The sequence below is a fragment of the Ambystoma mexicanum genome, chromosome 8 (genome assembly GCF_040938575.1).
Source record: "Ambystoma mexicanum isolate Mex_15411 chromosome 8, UKY_AmexF1_1, whole genome shotgun sequence".
In the NCBI taxonomy this organism is placed as follows: Eukaryota; Metazoa; Chordata; class Amphibia; order Caudata; family Ambystomatidae; genus Ambystoma; species Ambystoma mexicanum.
The window spans coordinates 1187346176-1187362667 of NC_090929.1; the positions used below are offsets into that span (position 1 = coordinate 1187346176).

General features: G+C 42.3%; 2 protein-coding genes across 3 annotated transcripts in view; one reads left to right on the top strand and one right to left on the bottom strand.

Annotated features, from left to right (window-relative positions):
• Positions 1-15829, top strand: part of ANKRD22 (ankyrin repeat domain 22) — a 472549-nt gene extending 456720 nt beyond the window's left edge. The window contains exon 6 of the mRNA XM_069611281.1: positions 12873-15829. Coding sequence (XP_069467382.1) covers positions 12873-12950 — 78 coding nt within the window. The 3' untranslated portion in view covers positions 12951-15829. The remainder of the gene's footprint in view (positions 1-12872) is intronic.
• The window catches only part of LOC138472877 (lysosomal acid lipase/cholesteryl ester hydrolase-like), a 661393-nt gene that overhangs the window by 177135 nt on the left and 467766 nt on the right, over positions 1-16492 (bottom strand). The window contains exon 11 of one of the 2 annotated variants that reach the window (XM_069611277.1): positions 9459-10997. The exons of the other annotated variant lie outside the window; for it this stretch is intronic. Within the exon in view, the coding sequence (XP_069467378.1) occupies positions 10977-10997 (21 nt within the window). The 3' untranslated portion in view covers positions 9459-10976. Of the gene's footprint in view, positions 1-9458; positions 10998-16492 lie in introns of those variants that run through there. 2 annotated transcript variants of the gene reach the window in all.

Below are 16492 nucleotides of genomic sequence, written 5' to 3' on the forward strand. Positions count from 1 at the left end.
GTGCCTGATTCCACCCATAAAGTGTGCTTGTTTCAAATGGATGCACTGCAATACATTGAGTCTTGCTACAGACCTTGTCCGATAGTTTACATTATCAGTAATTTACTCCAAACTACAGTTCTGTCGCCCCTTCACTAGAACTGCTGATTAAACGCTGAATCCAAAATGCAGCATCCAGTTTAAACTAGTCTATCGCCGCCTCATTGAAGTCAGTGTCAATTACAAAGTCAAAAACACAACGCTGATGCGAAACCTGCACCACTGCGCTGTGTGCGCTAGACCCGAGGGTCCCAAGGCTCCTGCAGCCATCTGCCTAAACATTGGTGCGCTTAGCTGTCATGTGATGGTACAAATATGTGGTACGTCGGCTATTCGACTTTTTCAATTTTCCTTGCTTCAATTAGATATGCGCTTGGAACAACCGGGATATACCCATAGCATACGATTATTGCAATCGCGCTGTTTGCTTTTGCCCATCATATCTCGGTTCTCACCGTGGCGAGAGCCTTCATTAAGCATTTCTGTCATCGGCACTGATTGCTTGCATGCTGGTTAGATTATGTACTATTATGCAAAACGTGACAGAGCTATTGCCCATTCAAATCCACTCATAGATCAAATATCTCTCATTCAAAATACTTACGTTCTTGGCGAGCATGCTGCAGGAGCTTCCTCCAACGTCGTGCTGTCTCCTATGACTCGTTGTCCCCATGGGGGGGTAGTCTCTCGCGGCGAGGTCCCGCTTGGCTCACCTCCTTAGCCTCACAAGGAAAGGCTCTCCCCTGGGGAGAAGGGACTGAATCCAACGATTCATCACAAAAGCAACACCAGAGGAAACACATTGCCCGTTCTGTATTGATAGCAATGAAGATCTGTTGCATTTTCTGTTTTTTTGTCGAGCCTATTCACAACTAAGAGTTAGAACACTTTTACGAAATGTTGGCTTTTATCCATGTCACCCTGCTTTATATTATTTACTAAGGGCAGAATCGAAAGTCGTTGGCTGGGCTCTACACACATACCTACCTTAGACAAGCGCTTAAAACTAGGAAACAACATCTTGAAAGGAGTTGAATTACTATCAATATTATGTTATCCTCCTTACCATAATATATGTCAGATTGTCTATTAAATAGTTTATGCCAATTGTATACTTGTATGTTTTTAACCCCATACATGGACTATTTTATGATATGTTCCCTGTAATATATGATTGTATGTTTAAGTTGTCTATATTTTTATTCTGTTGTATGTTTTATGGAATTTTTCATATTGCGAAATAAACTTGACTTGACTAATCCATGAAGAGCTGAGTATACCATTCAGAAAAAATTACAAATTGGCCCTAAAATCTGCATCTTTTTGGCTGAAGACCCAAAGCCGACCTTAAGAGTATGACGGTCTGGGCTGGGTTATATACGGCAGGCATGGTCTTGTTAAACTGGATTTGTTCCATTAATGAGGTAATGAGGTATCCAGATCAAATGATTGAGTCTGACCATCGACCGCTGAGGGAAAGATATTGGTAGCGAAGGAATGAAATGATGCTTGCTAGGGCTTACCTAAATCCTAGGCAACATGCGTATTTTGATTAAAAAAACTGTGCAGGCATGGGAATCATACTCTGATAGCATGCCCAATTCAGACATGCGCTCTCTTTGTATTAAGTTTCCTGTTGGTTCCCTTTCTCTTGGTGCTTGTTAGGCAGAATTACATGCAGGACCCTTTGGGAACACTTCACACAATTAAGACTACAGGTGTAAGCACAATCTCACCTTTGGTACAAGCCTATACTACACAGTTATGTGGTATCAGTGGCTGGGCAGCCAGACTTATCTCAAGAGGGATGTGAGCAGTACAAGATGTTACACAAAGGACTTGCAATCACAGTAGTTCAAACAAACACTATTCAAGGTTTCTTGATAAAAGAATATACATTTATTTACACAGTCAGTTGGAAAACATTCCACTAGTAAGAAGCAGCTCAATGTCACAATCTATTACACTACAGTACACAACCAATACGTTTCTGAACAGGTTAGGCTCCCCTGAAGAGCAAAAGGGCAAAATGGCACTTTAGTAACTTTCAAAAAGGGGTAGAAAGACAAAAGTTAAAAGAATTAAAGCACAATTACTTCCATAGGCAGGGCAAATAGTTTCAGTTCACTACAACTGGCAATGCAATTCAATAGGCATGGGCCATAGTCAATGGTTCAGAGTCTTGGATAGGATAGAACAGTTCTGGTAGTAAACGGTTAAGTCTTTTCCAATGTTCGAGGAAGTAGTTTGTCAGAAAAAGAGTTATATGTTGGGTTAGGAGCGAACAAGACTCCAAAGTGGGGAAAGTTTTCACAAACTTTCACTGCGGCTGAAATGATTTCCACACCGCGTTTGCACAGTACCTTAGGTATGAAGAAAGGCTGTAGCTGAGGCAGTTGTTCCTAGCAGTTCCTGCAGATCTCATTGTTCCTGAGCTTCAGTCGTGGGGACAAGAAGGAGGACGTCGGGAGATTCTTGCACTGCCCAGGGAAGAGGTCACAAGCTTGGCTAAGCGTCGGTTTTAAGGTGCGAGTGCCTTAAAGTCCACAAACTGGTATCCTTCTCACTGGCTATCCGGTTTTCAACAGCACTCTGATGAAAATTCAACCAGTATGTAGACGGTGTCCAGGTGGCTTACGAGTTGGTTGTTCCCACCAGCTCAAGGGAAGAATGCTGTCATTGAAGGAGCTTCTCTGTCGATGGAGTTTCAGGCAATTCGGACCTGCAACAGGGCTTCCCCGGGAAAACCAATGGTCCAGGAGTTGCAGCAGTCGTCTTCCTTCAGCTCATCTCCGGTTCTTTCGTTCCAGTGGTCTACTCTGCCTTCCAAGTCCCAGAGACCTGCATTTAGACATTTTTCTCCCATTCATTCCAGCCTAGCTGCCACTCACCCAGCAGGGTGGCTGTTCGTGCCGGACAGCCAGCCAGCCAATCATAACAGAGTGCATTCAGGTCTCCTAGGAGACTAAGCACAGGGAGTTTCGGGCACCTCCCTCACATCCTGTCCAACCCAGACACTCTGTTTGCCAGAACAAAGGGACCAAATTGGTTTGGCGCGCAGAGTTAAACACAAGAAGGACCTTTCCTAAAAGAAACAGCAAAAAAAGATGACCAAAGTCTGTTTTTAGAGAGGGGTCATGGGCGCCATATTGAAAAACATGGCTGACACGATTTTTAGCTACCGGTGTTCGCGGTCGGGAAAAATCATGGTATTTCGTTCTAAAACCACTGCTACCAGCCATTTCAAGAGGAAAGGGTAACGTTTGAATGTTACATTAATGTTTAGACACAGGGGATGCTATGCTACCCCTCCAGCACTCTAAAGCAAGATAGTGTGTGTTGGGCCTACAAATTTAAAAACACTAGCAAAGTCAATTTAACTTCACATGCTATGGAAGACGGTAGTCAGTCCCAGAGAAGGTATTTAAACCTTGGGGAGTCTGAAAGACACCCCTGTGCCACTGCACTGAAGGTGTTGTGTGACACACAATAAAAAGATGATGCTTATGGAGTTATTACAACCACATATCCAAAGAACACAAAAGTAAAACACACATCAAAATACATGAAAGAGTGGGAATAAAAAGGCTCCCACTCTTTCCAGGTAAAAATTAAAATCCTAGAAATGCAGCAAAGTTGTTGGGGGTCTCAAAAGGTAAGGGTCATTAGCACATTCTTGAGAATTCTCCCTAACACTGCTCTGGTGGGGAGGTGAGGACCCTAGATCCCCCCGATAATCTGTGTTTTTGTGGAAACACACTAAAAGCTATTTCCTATTTTTTTGTTCCTTTGTCCCAATTATGACGTTTGAGATCCAAGTGGCTGAAACCCCTGCTTGTGGAGACAGGCATAAGGCACCTCAAAGAAGCCCTAGTGCGAGCTCATAGCACTGCTAGCCAAGAAGTGGTGTTTGCAATTGCCCAGTGTTTGTGGCAAGCACAGGCACTTATGACATGAAGGGCAAATTCATGTGTAATTATGTAGTTATCCTGACCAGGTAAACACTTTAGAAGGAAGTTGGTTACATATTCAGTTGTATTGAGGGCCGGGATTCTGGCATACCTCTCAACTAACAAGCTTTTAGGGGAGGTCACCCGCCATGGAAAACTTTCACGCACCCACCAAGCTTCTAACCTGCCAATTACGATTTAATGGGGTCTCATCCACCTAAAAGGAAATCTTCCATTTTCACCTGCACTGGAGGACAGAAACGGTTAAGTGGTATGCTGACTAATGAGATTTTTCTGTATTAATTCGAAATGTTTTAAATAACCTTTTACTGTCCGTTAAAGCATAAGTTGTTGCTAAAGTTAATTTTTCTTGAGCTTGAGTGAGTGGGACCATTCATAAAGCATATACAGTGGACTAAACCGCTTTTTGTTACTGTTCTTCATAGATCAAAAAAGAGCAGGAAAAGCCCAGTTAGCTATTAACACATAGTGTGTTTTAGGCAAGTGCAGCAGAAGGGCTGATAGTTGACTTAGAAACGGATGGAGAGAGCTTATTCCTTTGGAGGGGGCTCGAGACACTGAAACTGTATCCTCCTCTATTAGAACAGAGATATTTGGGAGAGAATAAAAGGGATGTTGTCATGCACCATTACAGCATGTTGCATAATGGGTTCATACACTGTAGCCACATTGACTGCTGACTTTGTGTTGATCAGTCCAATTTCCATCTCTACTAGGAAGACTAGAGCTTGCGCTAGGAATTACCTGTCAGTTATCTGCACTGCGCATCACAAGTCAGGTTAGTTGTTGCTCTGGTGTTCTGTTTAGGCTCTGCTTTCTTTCCTTGTTCTCTCCTTTCCTGCTAAGTCTTGCTTCCTGGTCCTCCGTTATCACTGCCGGCATCCCACGCAACCTTTCCTCTGCGGAGCTGTCCCTCCTGCCAGCATTCATCTGCTCCCTGTGGACTAGTTCTCCTAGTTGCGCTGTCCTCCAGCTTCTTCCTAAGCCTCCCTGTTCTCTTGCTTGTTATTCCAGACGTCCTGCCAGAGAACCTCAATGTGTTACCCTGCTCCCTCTCACAAGTCTGTAAATTCAGCATCCATCATCTAAGAAGGGGCAAATAGCAGCCCCATGTTCACCATTGGAAGCAACATCATCCTGGTTCAAGTACTCAAAAGTACTTCATGTGCTTCCCTCTTCCAATCAGTCACTTGTCCAAGCAGCCTCTAAGATATCTAGTTTCTGGACAAAGTGGCGACTGGAGGGGACTGGCTCTACTTCTGCTCCTCCAGAAGACATTCACACAAAGCGGTAAGGCCTGAAGCTGATGGATTCATAACTAGATGGAAGAGTCTGAGCAAAAAAGTAAGTCTGAAATGTGGCTGCAAGTTGGGTGTGGGTATAAGGCACGGCCATGAAGGGATCTATGGATAAGGCAGGGATGCGTAATGTTTAATGCGGAAGCAGTGACGAGTCAGTGAAGATTAAACTATACATGCATAGTTCATGAAATCTGTGGCAAGATCTCAAATCACTGATCTCTTTGATCTTATCTTAAGCATCATATTGGTTTACAGCACAATATGGTTATTTTACACATTATACGGCTCTTTCTGACCTCCCAAAACATAGTGCTTTACTGACCGATTAGATGTTAAACAACCACATCTTTCCTTAGGCTTCAAAATGAGAATGAAACTCAGAAGGTAAAACATTTACTATTTCTGATATTTTATCTCTATATTCTTTGTTTCTGATGCTTGTTCATCTGCTTGGAATCACATGCTGTGCATATAGTTCCACATCTAGTGGTAACAGCAGAGTATTACAGCTTTTTTTCAAAGATCGAAAAGGGACGCCGGCCTGGCCATGTCTGTAACGCTATCCCTACTGTGATGTGTAGTGTACCAATGATCCCTTATGTGTCAGGGTCCCCCCGGCTGTTTTTGTTCTGCGATGAGGGAACCTGAAGAGAATGTGTGAGTGAGTACCTAAGATAAGAAGGTGCAAGATGTCTGTTTCCTTCAACTCCAAGAGGAGAGGGTTGGTGGGTGCATGTGAATCTCAGCAGATGAGCACCAGAAATATGATTACGGTGAGTAATGTATGTCTTCTGATGCTTGCGAATGTGCTTAGAATCACATGCTGTGCATAGACTAGCAAGCAGTACCAGGAGATGAGGGTGGGATGTGTGGAGGAACAGCAGCAAAGAGATGTCTTAACACCACCCAACCCACCTGAGAATCATTCTTAGGGCCTCATTACACAGTAGGCGGGAAGGGTTTACCAGTACCGGTATTTTACCGGTACCGGTAAACCCTTACTGCCTTACTACGAGGTCCCTTGCGGGTTGGAGAATGTAATGCCTGCTTTTTGCAGGCGTTAAAAACCAACCCACAAAGGGACCAGGGAGCTAATTACGGTACCGCAATTTGCGGCACAGTAATTAGCTCCTTCCCCATTCCCATAGAGCCCTATGGGGCAAAAATGGGAATGGGGAAGGGCAATGGGGAAAGGGGAATTACCGCCCCGCCAACCTTGGAATAGGGCGGTAATTCCCCTTTCCACCAAGGCGGTGCCGGTATTTTACCGGCATGGACCAAGGTGCTAATAGCACCTTGGTCCACCGCCATCCGTGTAATGAGGAATGTGTATCTAAGCAGTAACGTTGTGTAAAGGTGTGAAAAAAACTCCAGGCAGCCGTTTTGCAAATAGAATCTAAAGGAATATTTGCAATAAAAGCTATAGTAGCCCCTGTGCCTTGATTAGAATGTGCTCTAGGAGTAAAAGGTCAGGCTCTCTTTGACAGAGTGTAACACATCTAGATACATGTAACGATCCATTTGGAGATTGCTGACTTAGAGACAGGGGCCCTCATAAGTGAGCCGGACCGGAAAGAAAGGTGCCGGTAAAAGGTTACTGGCACCTTTTCGGACCGGCTCACTTTGAGTCTGCTGGTGGGGGCCACAGATCTCACGGCAGGCCTGACCCGCCGGGAGTTCAGGCCCCTACCAGCAGGCTTTTCTCTGAAGCACTGGCACTGTTACTAACTGTGCCGGTGCTTCAGGGTTCCCATTCCCATGGAGTCCTGTAAGGACTCCATGGGAATGGGAACTTACTGTACTGTCGCCGCCTGTGATATCCCGTAGCACCGGGTTTTCAGGCGGTGCTAACAGTGATACAGGGTTGCCCGCAACCTCGTAATGAGGCCCAGGATCCCCTTTTCTACCAGTGGCAATAGAGACAAAGAATCAATCTGTCTTTCAAAGTAGTTTTGTCTTATTGAGGTAGTACATAACTGCTCTCCTAACATCTAGTGTATGGAGCCTTGTTTCAGCTGAGTTAGTGGGATTCTGAAAGAAAGATGGAAGTTTAATGGACTGGTTTCCGTTGAACTTGCAGATGAATTTAGGTGCAAAGCATGGGTGTGTGCTCAAAACCACTTTGCCCTTATGAATAGTAACAATTGGATCTTGAACCGAGAGTGCCTGCAGTTCACTAACTCTCCTAATAGAAGTACTAGCCACCGGAAAAGCAGTGTTATAGGTGAGATCCTTAAGACTAGCTTTGTCCGTTTGCTCAAAAGGAGGGCCCATACATTTAGTAAGGACCACATTCAAGTCCCATTAGAAATGGGTAAGCAAAGTCTATTCACTCATCGCATAAAAGCCTTGATCAACAGCATTGATGTTACGAGTACCATACCAAATGACAAAACGTTTACATTTACTGGAATAACAGTGTCTCATATTTGGTTTTCGTGACGCTTTAAGAATGTCCATGCATATTTGAGGCAGTTGGAGATACCCAAATTCTATGACTTCAGGAGCCATGCTGCTAAATTGAGAGTTTGAGGGCATGGGTGCATTGTTGTCCCCTGATCCTGGGACAGCATGTTGTTGGTGCGGCTAGTTTCTTTGGAGGGCAAAGTGACATTCTCATGAGATGAGAGAACCAGGTAGACGAGCCCACATTGGTGCTATCAGCATTAGTGTCACTTGTTCCTGGTGTATCTTGTGAATCACCCTATTGAGGAGAGGAGTTGAGGGAAAAGTGTAAGCAAATCTCCCTGACCATTTGATGTGTGAACTAAGCAGATACAAGCACCAGAAATAAGATTATGGTGAGTAATGTATGTCATTTGGAAAGGGGTTCTCCTTCTTTCTTTCAATCACCTGGTAACAAAAACCAAATTAAGTAGATAGTGATAGTGGCAGGAGACAGTCATGGGGGAGATGTTTCTTGTTCCTTACTATGTTATATTATCTTGCATCTATATAGTGCCTACTTCCATAGTTCATGGTGCCAACATGCTTTTTGCCTGTCAGAGAGGCAAAGGGGGAGTATGACAGAACATTCAGTAGTGGTAGGTGGTGGTAGGCAGGAGCAAAGCCAGGTAGATAGGATGAGGGTGAGGGCTAGATAAGGGGTTCAGGCAGGCATGAGAAGAAAATCATGGAAGAGCTCAACGGTATTCTATAGGGTGCAGCGCCGAAAGGAGAGATAGCTGGAGAAGAGGTGTTCGCTGCGCCATGGGGGATGTCTGGAATCTACTCACTGCATGGTGAGCTGGGGCATGTTGAAGCGATGCCCAAGAAAACACAGGCGGCCAAAACCTTCTACTTACTTCCCTAGAGCCCCCATCAAGGGGCTGTATGGCAATAATCAGAACAACTCACATTTTTGGGTTTCCTCATTTATTTATGTCACGGTTATCAAACCCACAAAAAGAAATTAAGAACAGCCTGTCTATGGCTTAGCTATGGCCAGACTTCTGAGCCTTCCACGGTTTCATGGTGAGCCAAGGATGTAGAAAACACAGCATGAAAACGCCCCTCTATTCACTCCCCAGAGCCCCAAACGGACAGCTTCCATAAATGGGAAAGCTGGAAGGAAATATGGGCACATTTAACTGAAGGTTAACCACAGCTTCTTGGGAGTAGAAGCCCCACTCCTGTGTTCCTCGAGTTTCCCTGAGTCCTTTAAAGTAATTGTTATATTAGTGTGCGAGGCAGGAATCCTCTTGGGCTGAGGCTGGGCACTTATGGGAGTTCATTTACATAATCCCATCTTTGACTAACCTTCTCACCCTGGGCTGCAGTTACTGTGTCCTGTTAGAGGGCATCATGCGAAAGCTAGTAAAAAATTTGTCAAAGTGAACAGGGAACTCTGAGAGGTTTGCCAAAACCCAATCAAGGTACGGGGATGAGCAGCCAAGGCTTGTTCTCAGGAGAGTGTGAGTGGGGACAGGTGCCCTCAATGAGTCCACACAGAATAGCACACAGTAATTCAATTCAGACCGTAAGTATATAAGTAAAGGGATTTATTATACATGATCAACTGTATCGGAACAGAATGATGCCATAGGACATACAAAAATAAGTCTCAATTCAGAAGCACATTTTCCTACTTACTTATGCTAAGTGTGAACGCAAGTAAGAAAAATGCACACAGTTTGTGTAAGAGGCAACTTTTTTAATGGATTTCTACATTTATACATGCATGTGTACATTAAGTCTGGCCCTCATACAAAGTATGTGTGCAGTGGGCATACCTAAGGGTTTGTTAAGTGTATCCTAGAGGCCATTCCCTATTCACAGAAGGATGCACTCTGTGATTCACTTGTCAATTACACATTCACTTATGCATGGTCTATGCTTGTTACATACCATGCACAGGAGAATGTGCAAAGCAGATGGTGTTCGTTTTAGAACCCTGCCTGACTTACTGAGCCATTAATATAAATCCTCATGCACAGCATGAGTGTTTCTATTATTTGTGATTAACCTTTGGACCCTTGAAATAGGGATGGAACATAACAAAATAACATGGTCTTCAGTTGATAAAGGGTCCTGCACCCACATGGGTGCATGGACTTAATATATGTCTAGGTATAGCGTCTGTGGGATATGGAATGCTTCCTGTGATGTGATAATCTTTTCAGGGGAACTTTTTGCAGACTTTGCTGATCGCAGGAAGCAAGAAGCATATGGTTTCAAAACTCTGCAGGTGACAGCCATTGTGCTTGATCATAGCATGGCTCTCACAACTGACATAGAAAAAGACACTCTTTCAGATTGCAGGTGCACGCAGTGTGCACAATCTGTCTTCTCCAATCACATAGGTAAAATGCAGTAGAGCAATCAGGTAGCAAAGATAAGGTGAAACTGACCAATACAAAAAGAATTCTTCACTGAGCAGCATTGTCCATGTGTATAGAAATGTGTTTTGGATAATTCTAGAACCAAATGTGTAAGACAAAAAAAATCACTGGTTTTGCATACCCTTGTTTATAAAGTATGTAACGGGTGCATTGCAGTTCCAGGTGGGGCCTTTTATTGAACTATTTGCTTTGCTTTGCACTGAGGTTCTAATTAACTATTCCGTCTCTGACAGGACTAGGCATAAAAGCATGGCAATAATCCGGGATGAAGCAAGTTATGATGTGCAAACCTTTGCAATGCAGATAAAACAACCAAAAAATAGGTAGAACCATAGTCAAGACAACAATACTAGCACTGTCAACTACAGTAACTGGATTTATCTCATCCAACACTGTGACAAGTAGGCAACACTCAGCAATCCTTGCTTGGTCCAGTGATCCCGAAGTTAGGTCTTGTCTTAGTTTTGTGAAACTCTCACCCCCTCAGCAAGGTCCATTCAGGAGCTGTATAGGGCCTAGAAATGTCAAGAGCACTCAGAACAAGAGAATAACCCACTACCACTAGCATGAGGAGATTGGAGTAGGAGGCATCAAGCTTAGAGAAACTCGGGAGCAGTGAGAGGTTGATTCAGAATGTATGAGCTAGCGTGCTCAAGGATCGTCAAATTTACAGAATCCCATCTGTAAACAGTTGATGTTTGGGAAAACTGTAGCGTGTGCCACTCTGCTGCTTCTGTCCTTTCCAGCAGATGTATGCAATGATATTCCAAGATGGCAGCCAGCCTCTATGAAGGCAAGGTCCTTTGTTCAACGTCTGGGGTCGATCATCCAGTGTGGCAGGAGAGCTGCGAGATAGTGAACATTGACCAATCCCATGTCAGGACACAAATACATGAATATAGTTATGCAAGGGTCTCTATATACAGCCAAAACATCCAAAATAATGCGGTAAGGATTATTAAAAGGAAGTCCACAAAGGAACACATAAGCAAGGACAGAAAGAATCTACGCTGGTTAGCCATTGAGGAAAGAATTGCTTTTAAGGCTTTGACGCTGACACACAGATGCATCCATGAGTCTGCCCCGTTTTACCTGAAAAACAAACTGGTCACAAACGTGTCAAGACGGACACTCAGGTCAGATTCAAATGGTCAAATCTAAATTGCCAGATTCAAAAAGGCTAACGAACTTGGGAAAGCATTCCATATTAGAGCATTATCGATGTGGAACAACTTGCCCATCTCTGTAATACTCGAACAAAAATGCACAAGCTTCTGGAAAAAACTCAACTCATCTGTTGAAATGATAATCCGGTTCTAAGAAACTGATACCCTTAGTGACTTTTTCAGCGCCTTGTCCTGTGATTTTATGTTTTGTCCCTTCGTGTATATGTCAGCGCCTTGATGCTTGCGAGCTGCTGGCTCTATATAAACTAACAAATAAATAAAAGCATGGGCGGTGTCAGGAGTGTGTTGGCTGTTGCGGACAGTGGTGGAGCAGTGCAGAGCGTGTTGGAGGCTGAAGCAAAAAGAGGCAAAAGAGGAGGAGGTTGAACTGGTGAGGGGAAAAAGGAGGCTGGAGAGGGAATTCCAGAGAGAAGTAGAGGATAAGCAAATGGGTTTAAGAAGATGGAAGTGAGTGACAAAGTGGAGAATAACCAAAAAAGGTTCAAGAATAAGAAAGTGGATTCAGAGACAGAGGAAGAGCAGAAATATCAGGAGGTGGTGGGGAGTTAAAACAAGGCAAAGTGCCATAGAGGATACTAGCAAAATATGAAAGAAGCTGAGAGAGGCCTCAGGAAAAGAGAGTTGGAGATAAATACAAAGGAATATAGAGGAAAAGAGAAGGAGATTCTGGAGTAAAGATGCAGCAAAGGAGGGTTCAAGTAGTGAGTGACTAGGAGCAGGCATTTATACGCCTGATGGGAAGGAGTTAAGGAGTTGAAGAGGTATGAATAAGAGGCAGAGCATCTAAGAAATATCAAAGAGGATAGGAGAAAAATATAGTGGAGAAAAGGGAGAGGGTTATGGAAAGCTCCCTTAAGGACAGGACTCTCCCAAAGTGTGAGGAGCAGAAAGGGATTTGGGAACCAGTACCATGTACCCTAGGCCAGAAGTTGGGCACTATACTTAACCCAGGTTGGTGACCAGCATAAGTAGCCTAAAACCTGGTGGAAGCTTTTAAAGGTGGGGTTCAGTTTGGTAGCTCTCAGCCGGCCTTATGCCACTGCCAACTCCCAATGTGCACAAGCCTGAGACCTCAAAGGAAGGGTCTTGCAGGAATTCAATGAGGCCAGAACGAGAAACAGATGATGGGATCAGAAAACAGGTAGGGACACGCCAATCCCCCAGACTGAGTAATTTAGAAATTGACATTTGGTTCTGGGAGGGAACCAGGGATTGTGAGACTTTTGAATTAGCCGAGGGTCTTTTTCATAGACTGTTGTGTATGCCTATCATTGAATCCCACTTGGCTTTGTGACAAATCCCCCCATGGGAAACTCCTCCTTCTACACCCCAGTGAGTGTGCCCCCCCTCTGACAATGACATGAAATAAATGCAGCACATGTAAAATAAGTTCAAACCGTTTACCATCCTATGCGTAACTCTTTGACATGTTAACTCCTATCTCCCCAATTTTGTAGACTCAACATTTAAGCTGATCCCTTTAAACATACATTAAAACAATATTGATGTCTGTGTATTTTCCTTATGTTTCAGGATGATGAGACTCCAGAAGACATAGCACAGAGGCTAAAGTTCACAAAAGTGTTGCAATTGCTCCGGAAGGCAGCTTAAGGATTCAGCTCTGTAAACGAGTTGGACTGACGTTTCGCACCTGGATTCCGATAAGCACCTTGCGTGCAGAGCATAGAAATGTGTGTGAGAACATTCTCTGTGAGCTTGTTTTTCTCATTTTTTTGTACTGTGCCTTAATTGTCACATTGATTATTGGACAGTAGTTATGGATTATCCTCAGATGACAGGATAGTGCCATTTTCTTTTAAATTAAAGGTAGGTATTTAATGAATACACTACTATTATTACTATTTAATGGAACCGTTATCCACACAGAGAGTGGGATATAATCAAAAGAAACCATTGCAATAATTGGAGTACTTAATTTAAAATCTAAAACACTTATGAAAGGTATTAGGTCTGATGAAGATCTAGATTGCAAGATAAAACATGTTGCTGCTGAAATACATTAACCATGAATGGGAGATGTCATGCAATATCTCTGTTCAACTACACTCCTGGTGGCATGGTGGTGGGACATTTATACCCGAACAGCACCTGGTAATCATGGACCATAGCCTTTGTTGCTCTACAAGGCTTTTTGTAATTGTGGGAATGGAAATTCTCACTGTATCTGAACAGTAACATGGTTGACCTTAGTATCTACAGTATTAATAGGGTGTGTGGGAATTTCAAGGTAGTGTAGCATCCAGTGATGACATGAGGGGGTCTCACATTGTTTCCACAAAGTAAATTACTAAGTGGTGATTTACTTAGTGGAAATTACATCGACAGTTTACTTCGAAATTTATTTTTTTGTGGGATAAGGGGGGAAAAAGGGTGATGGGCAGGGGCTTGGGAAGTGTTATAGGGAAGTGGTGTCTGCCCCCCCCCATAAAAAATATTTCGACTTAAACTGTAAGTAATTTCCACAAAGTAAATTACCATGAAGTAATTTACTTCGTGGAAATTACAGGGAACCCACGAGGGAACAATATACCACAGTGTTGTGCTTAGCAAAAAACGAAACGGAAGGGGGCAGCTTTCGACAATGCTTGCCTTTGATATACTACAATAGCTCAATTCATTGTAGAGCCTTCTATCTATGTAACCATTTAGTACTTAGCCACGTTATAGGAGTTTAGTTTATCAAACAGTTTTTCACAGCACTGTTCAAGAAGCCAAGGGTACTATAGTGTCTTACCTGTTGTGTGTGTATATAACATGGCAACTTTGAAATGTACCACAGTGCGTTGAACAGAAATAAGGTGATATACTTTTGACTGCATAATGTTATCTAATATGAGGTAAATAGATGAAGTAAGTTGTTTAAGGTAGGCCATCCTAGCAGTATTACATGGCAGTGTGGCTCTACTATTGATATGTCTTGCATTGATGGTGATATCGCCACACCTCTGGTTTTTTCTCCACCCTCCCTTTCTGCTTGAAATGTTGCCAAACCTCTAGCACTGATCCTATCGATTCCTTATATAGTAAAATCCAGTCAGGTTATATGATATGCTCAATCAGTATGTATGAGAAAAATTACAGACCTTAAATTTCACTGGCAATTATTTTCACACTTGTTGGTCTTTCTGAAAACTTGACTGGATTTTATAATTCATGGATCGACAAACCCATCTTGAAAATGCCCCACTACCACCTAGGGTTAACATCGCTTTAGCTCAGCCTGTGCAAAATAATTGCAGGTATTTTCTCCCTAAAATAGGGACTGTTATACTCAATTTAACTATACTAGAATGTGATGTGGGGCAATAACAGTTCCATACTTTCCAGATAGGGGGCAGTACCATCAAGTGTTATGGAATAATTGGACCGCACTGCATGATTCACATAGGTGTATCTATCTGCCAATCGCTGAAAATATCTATTGTAAAGATGTTGGATATAGCTAAGTGTTAAAGATTCTACATACTATATATTTTTTTTTAATAAAATTACCAAAGATTTGTATAGGTTTAAAAAATATCACACTTAAGCCATTACCTAAGGGTTTTGGAAACAATTCTAAGGTCAGCAGAAGCGGAGAAATATCGTACACATTATACTGGGTGTCAAACTGGGAAATGGCATTTGAACATATTAATTTACACATAGGTATGTTGTAATACCCAGATTCAAAGTTAGAACTGGATTTGAGGGGTGCAGTAGTGGGAGTGACAGCTGACAGGTCAGCAAGTGATATTAGGGGATTCCCTAATTAATCATATATTTGGAAATTCCAAAGCGGATGCATTGTAAATGATAACACATTGCAATATTCGGATAACAACAAGTTGATAATCTAAGAGAGAAAAGAAAACATTGGATAGAGTTGCTGGGAGATGCTCCAAAGTGCCACATTATTGTGCAAACGTACATATAATTGAGGTTGGATATGTGTCTCTGTGCATTGTATTGTTGGGTCTGGCTGGCCAAGTCCAGTTCATGCTGTACCAGTTTAATTTGCACTACTGATGACTCATGTTGGCCAAACTGGAAACCCTGTGTTCTAAAGGGGCCATTTCTGTAATTAAAAAACATTTGGGAAGGAAAACGTACGTGTAAAAGATGCATTTAGGAAATTACTGGCAAATTAAAGAATGAGCCATAGCCATGTTCATAAACAGATAATGAATATGTAACAGAACTGGAAAACACATCAATTGAAAGAAAGGACGTTGGGAAACCTGATACTCATGAAAAAGGAAAATGCAATCATGAAGTATATCTGATATGATAATTCCAGCATGCTAGCTTGTGGGATTAACTAGTTGGATAGTTTTTAGAGTGTTTAAAGTATCACCGGCCAGTAATTGCAAATGTCATATCGGAATTTTATATGTGACGACTGTTTAAAAAGTAAAATAACACTTAAACATTATGTTAACTGGAAAGGTTCAATGAGCAATAAAAGTGCCTTTATATTCTGTTCATGATATATGTTTATTGTGTTTTTTTATTAGGGAAAGTAAGTATGGAGGTGTCAGACATTGGTGTGTATGTGCCCTGACCATGAATAAATGATTTTAACAAAGGATGTGTTATGCTATTGCATTAGGATAGTAATTTTTGTTTCAGAGTGTGGCTTATCATAGATTTATTGTAGAGGGGGCAATACACACAGAATGTTCTCTGAGTAACTCTGAAGTACCCTTTACTTACCCCTCAGAGGGGCACGCTGTTCATAAAACCTGCTACTACAGCTAACTCTGATTTACACTCAAACCAACCCCTTATCTCCTTTTTAAAATATATTGAGTGAATTTAATTTGTAAATTTTAAACAAAACACATTTTGATTAATCATAGTCTAAATGTGAGAAATGCAATGTATGGTAATGGATTGAATGATACATTCTACTAGTCACATTGTGTTTTCCCTATTCAAGTCCCTCTCTGTTTACACTGGCAGCACCTTACAATAATCACTTTGCTCAAATGCTATAGCTTCATCTTCCCACAAAACAAGTGGTTGCATTCAAATTATTATCATTATAATACTCAATATTTCTCAATATCTACCTTTGTTGTCTATTACAATATAAGTATTCAATATGCACCAGTTCACCTAATATTGTTTGTGGCTTCCTTTGCAGTTAC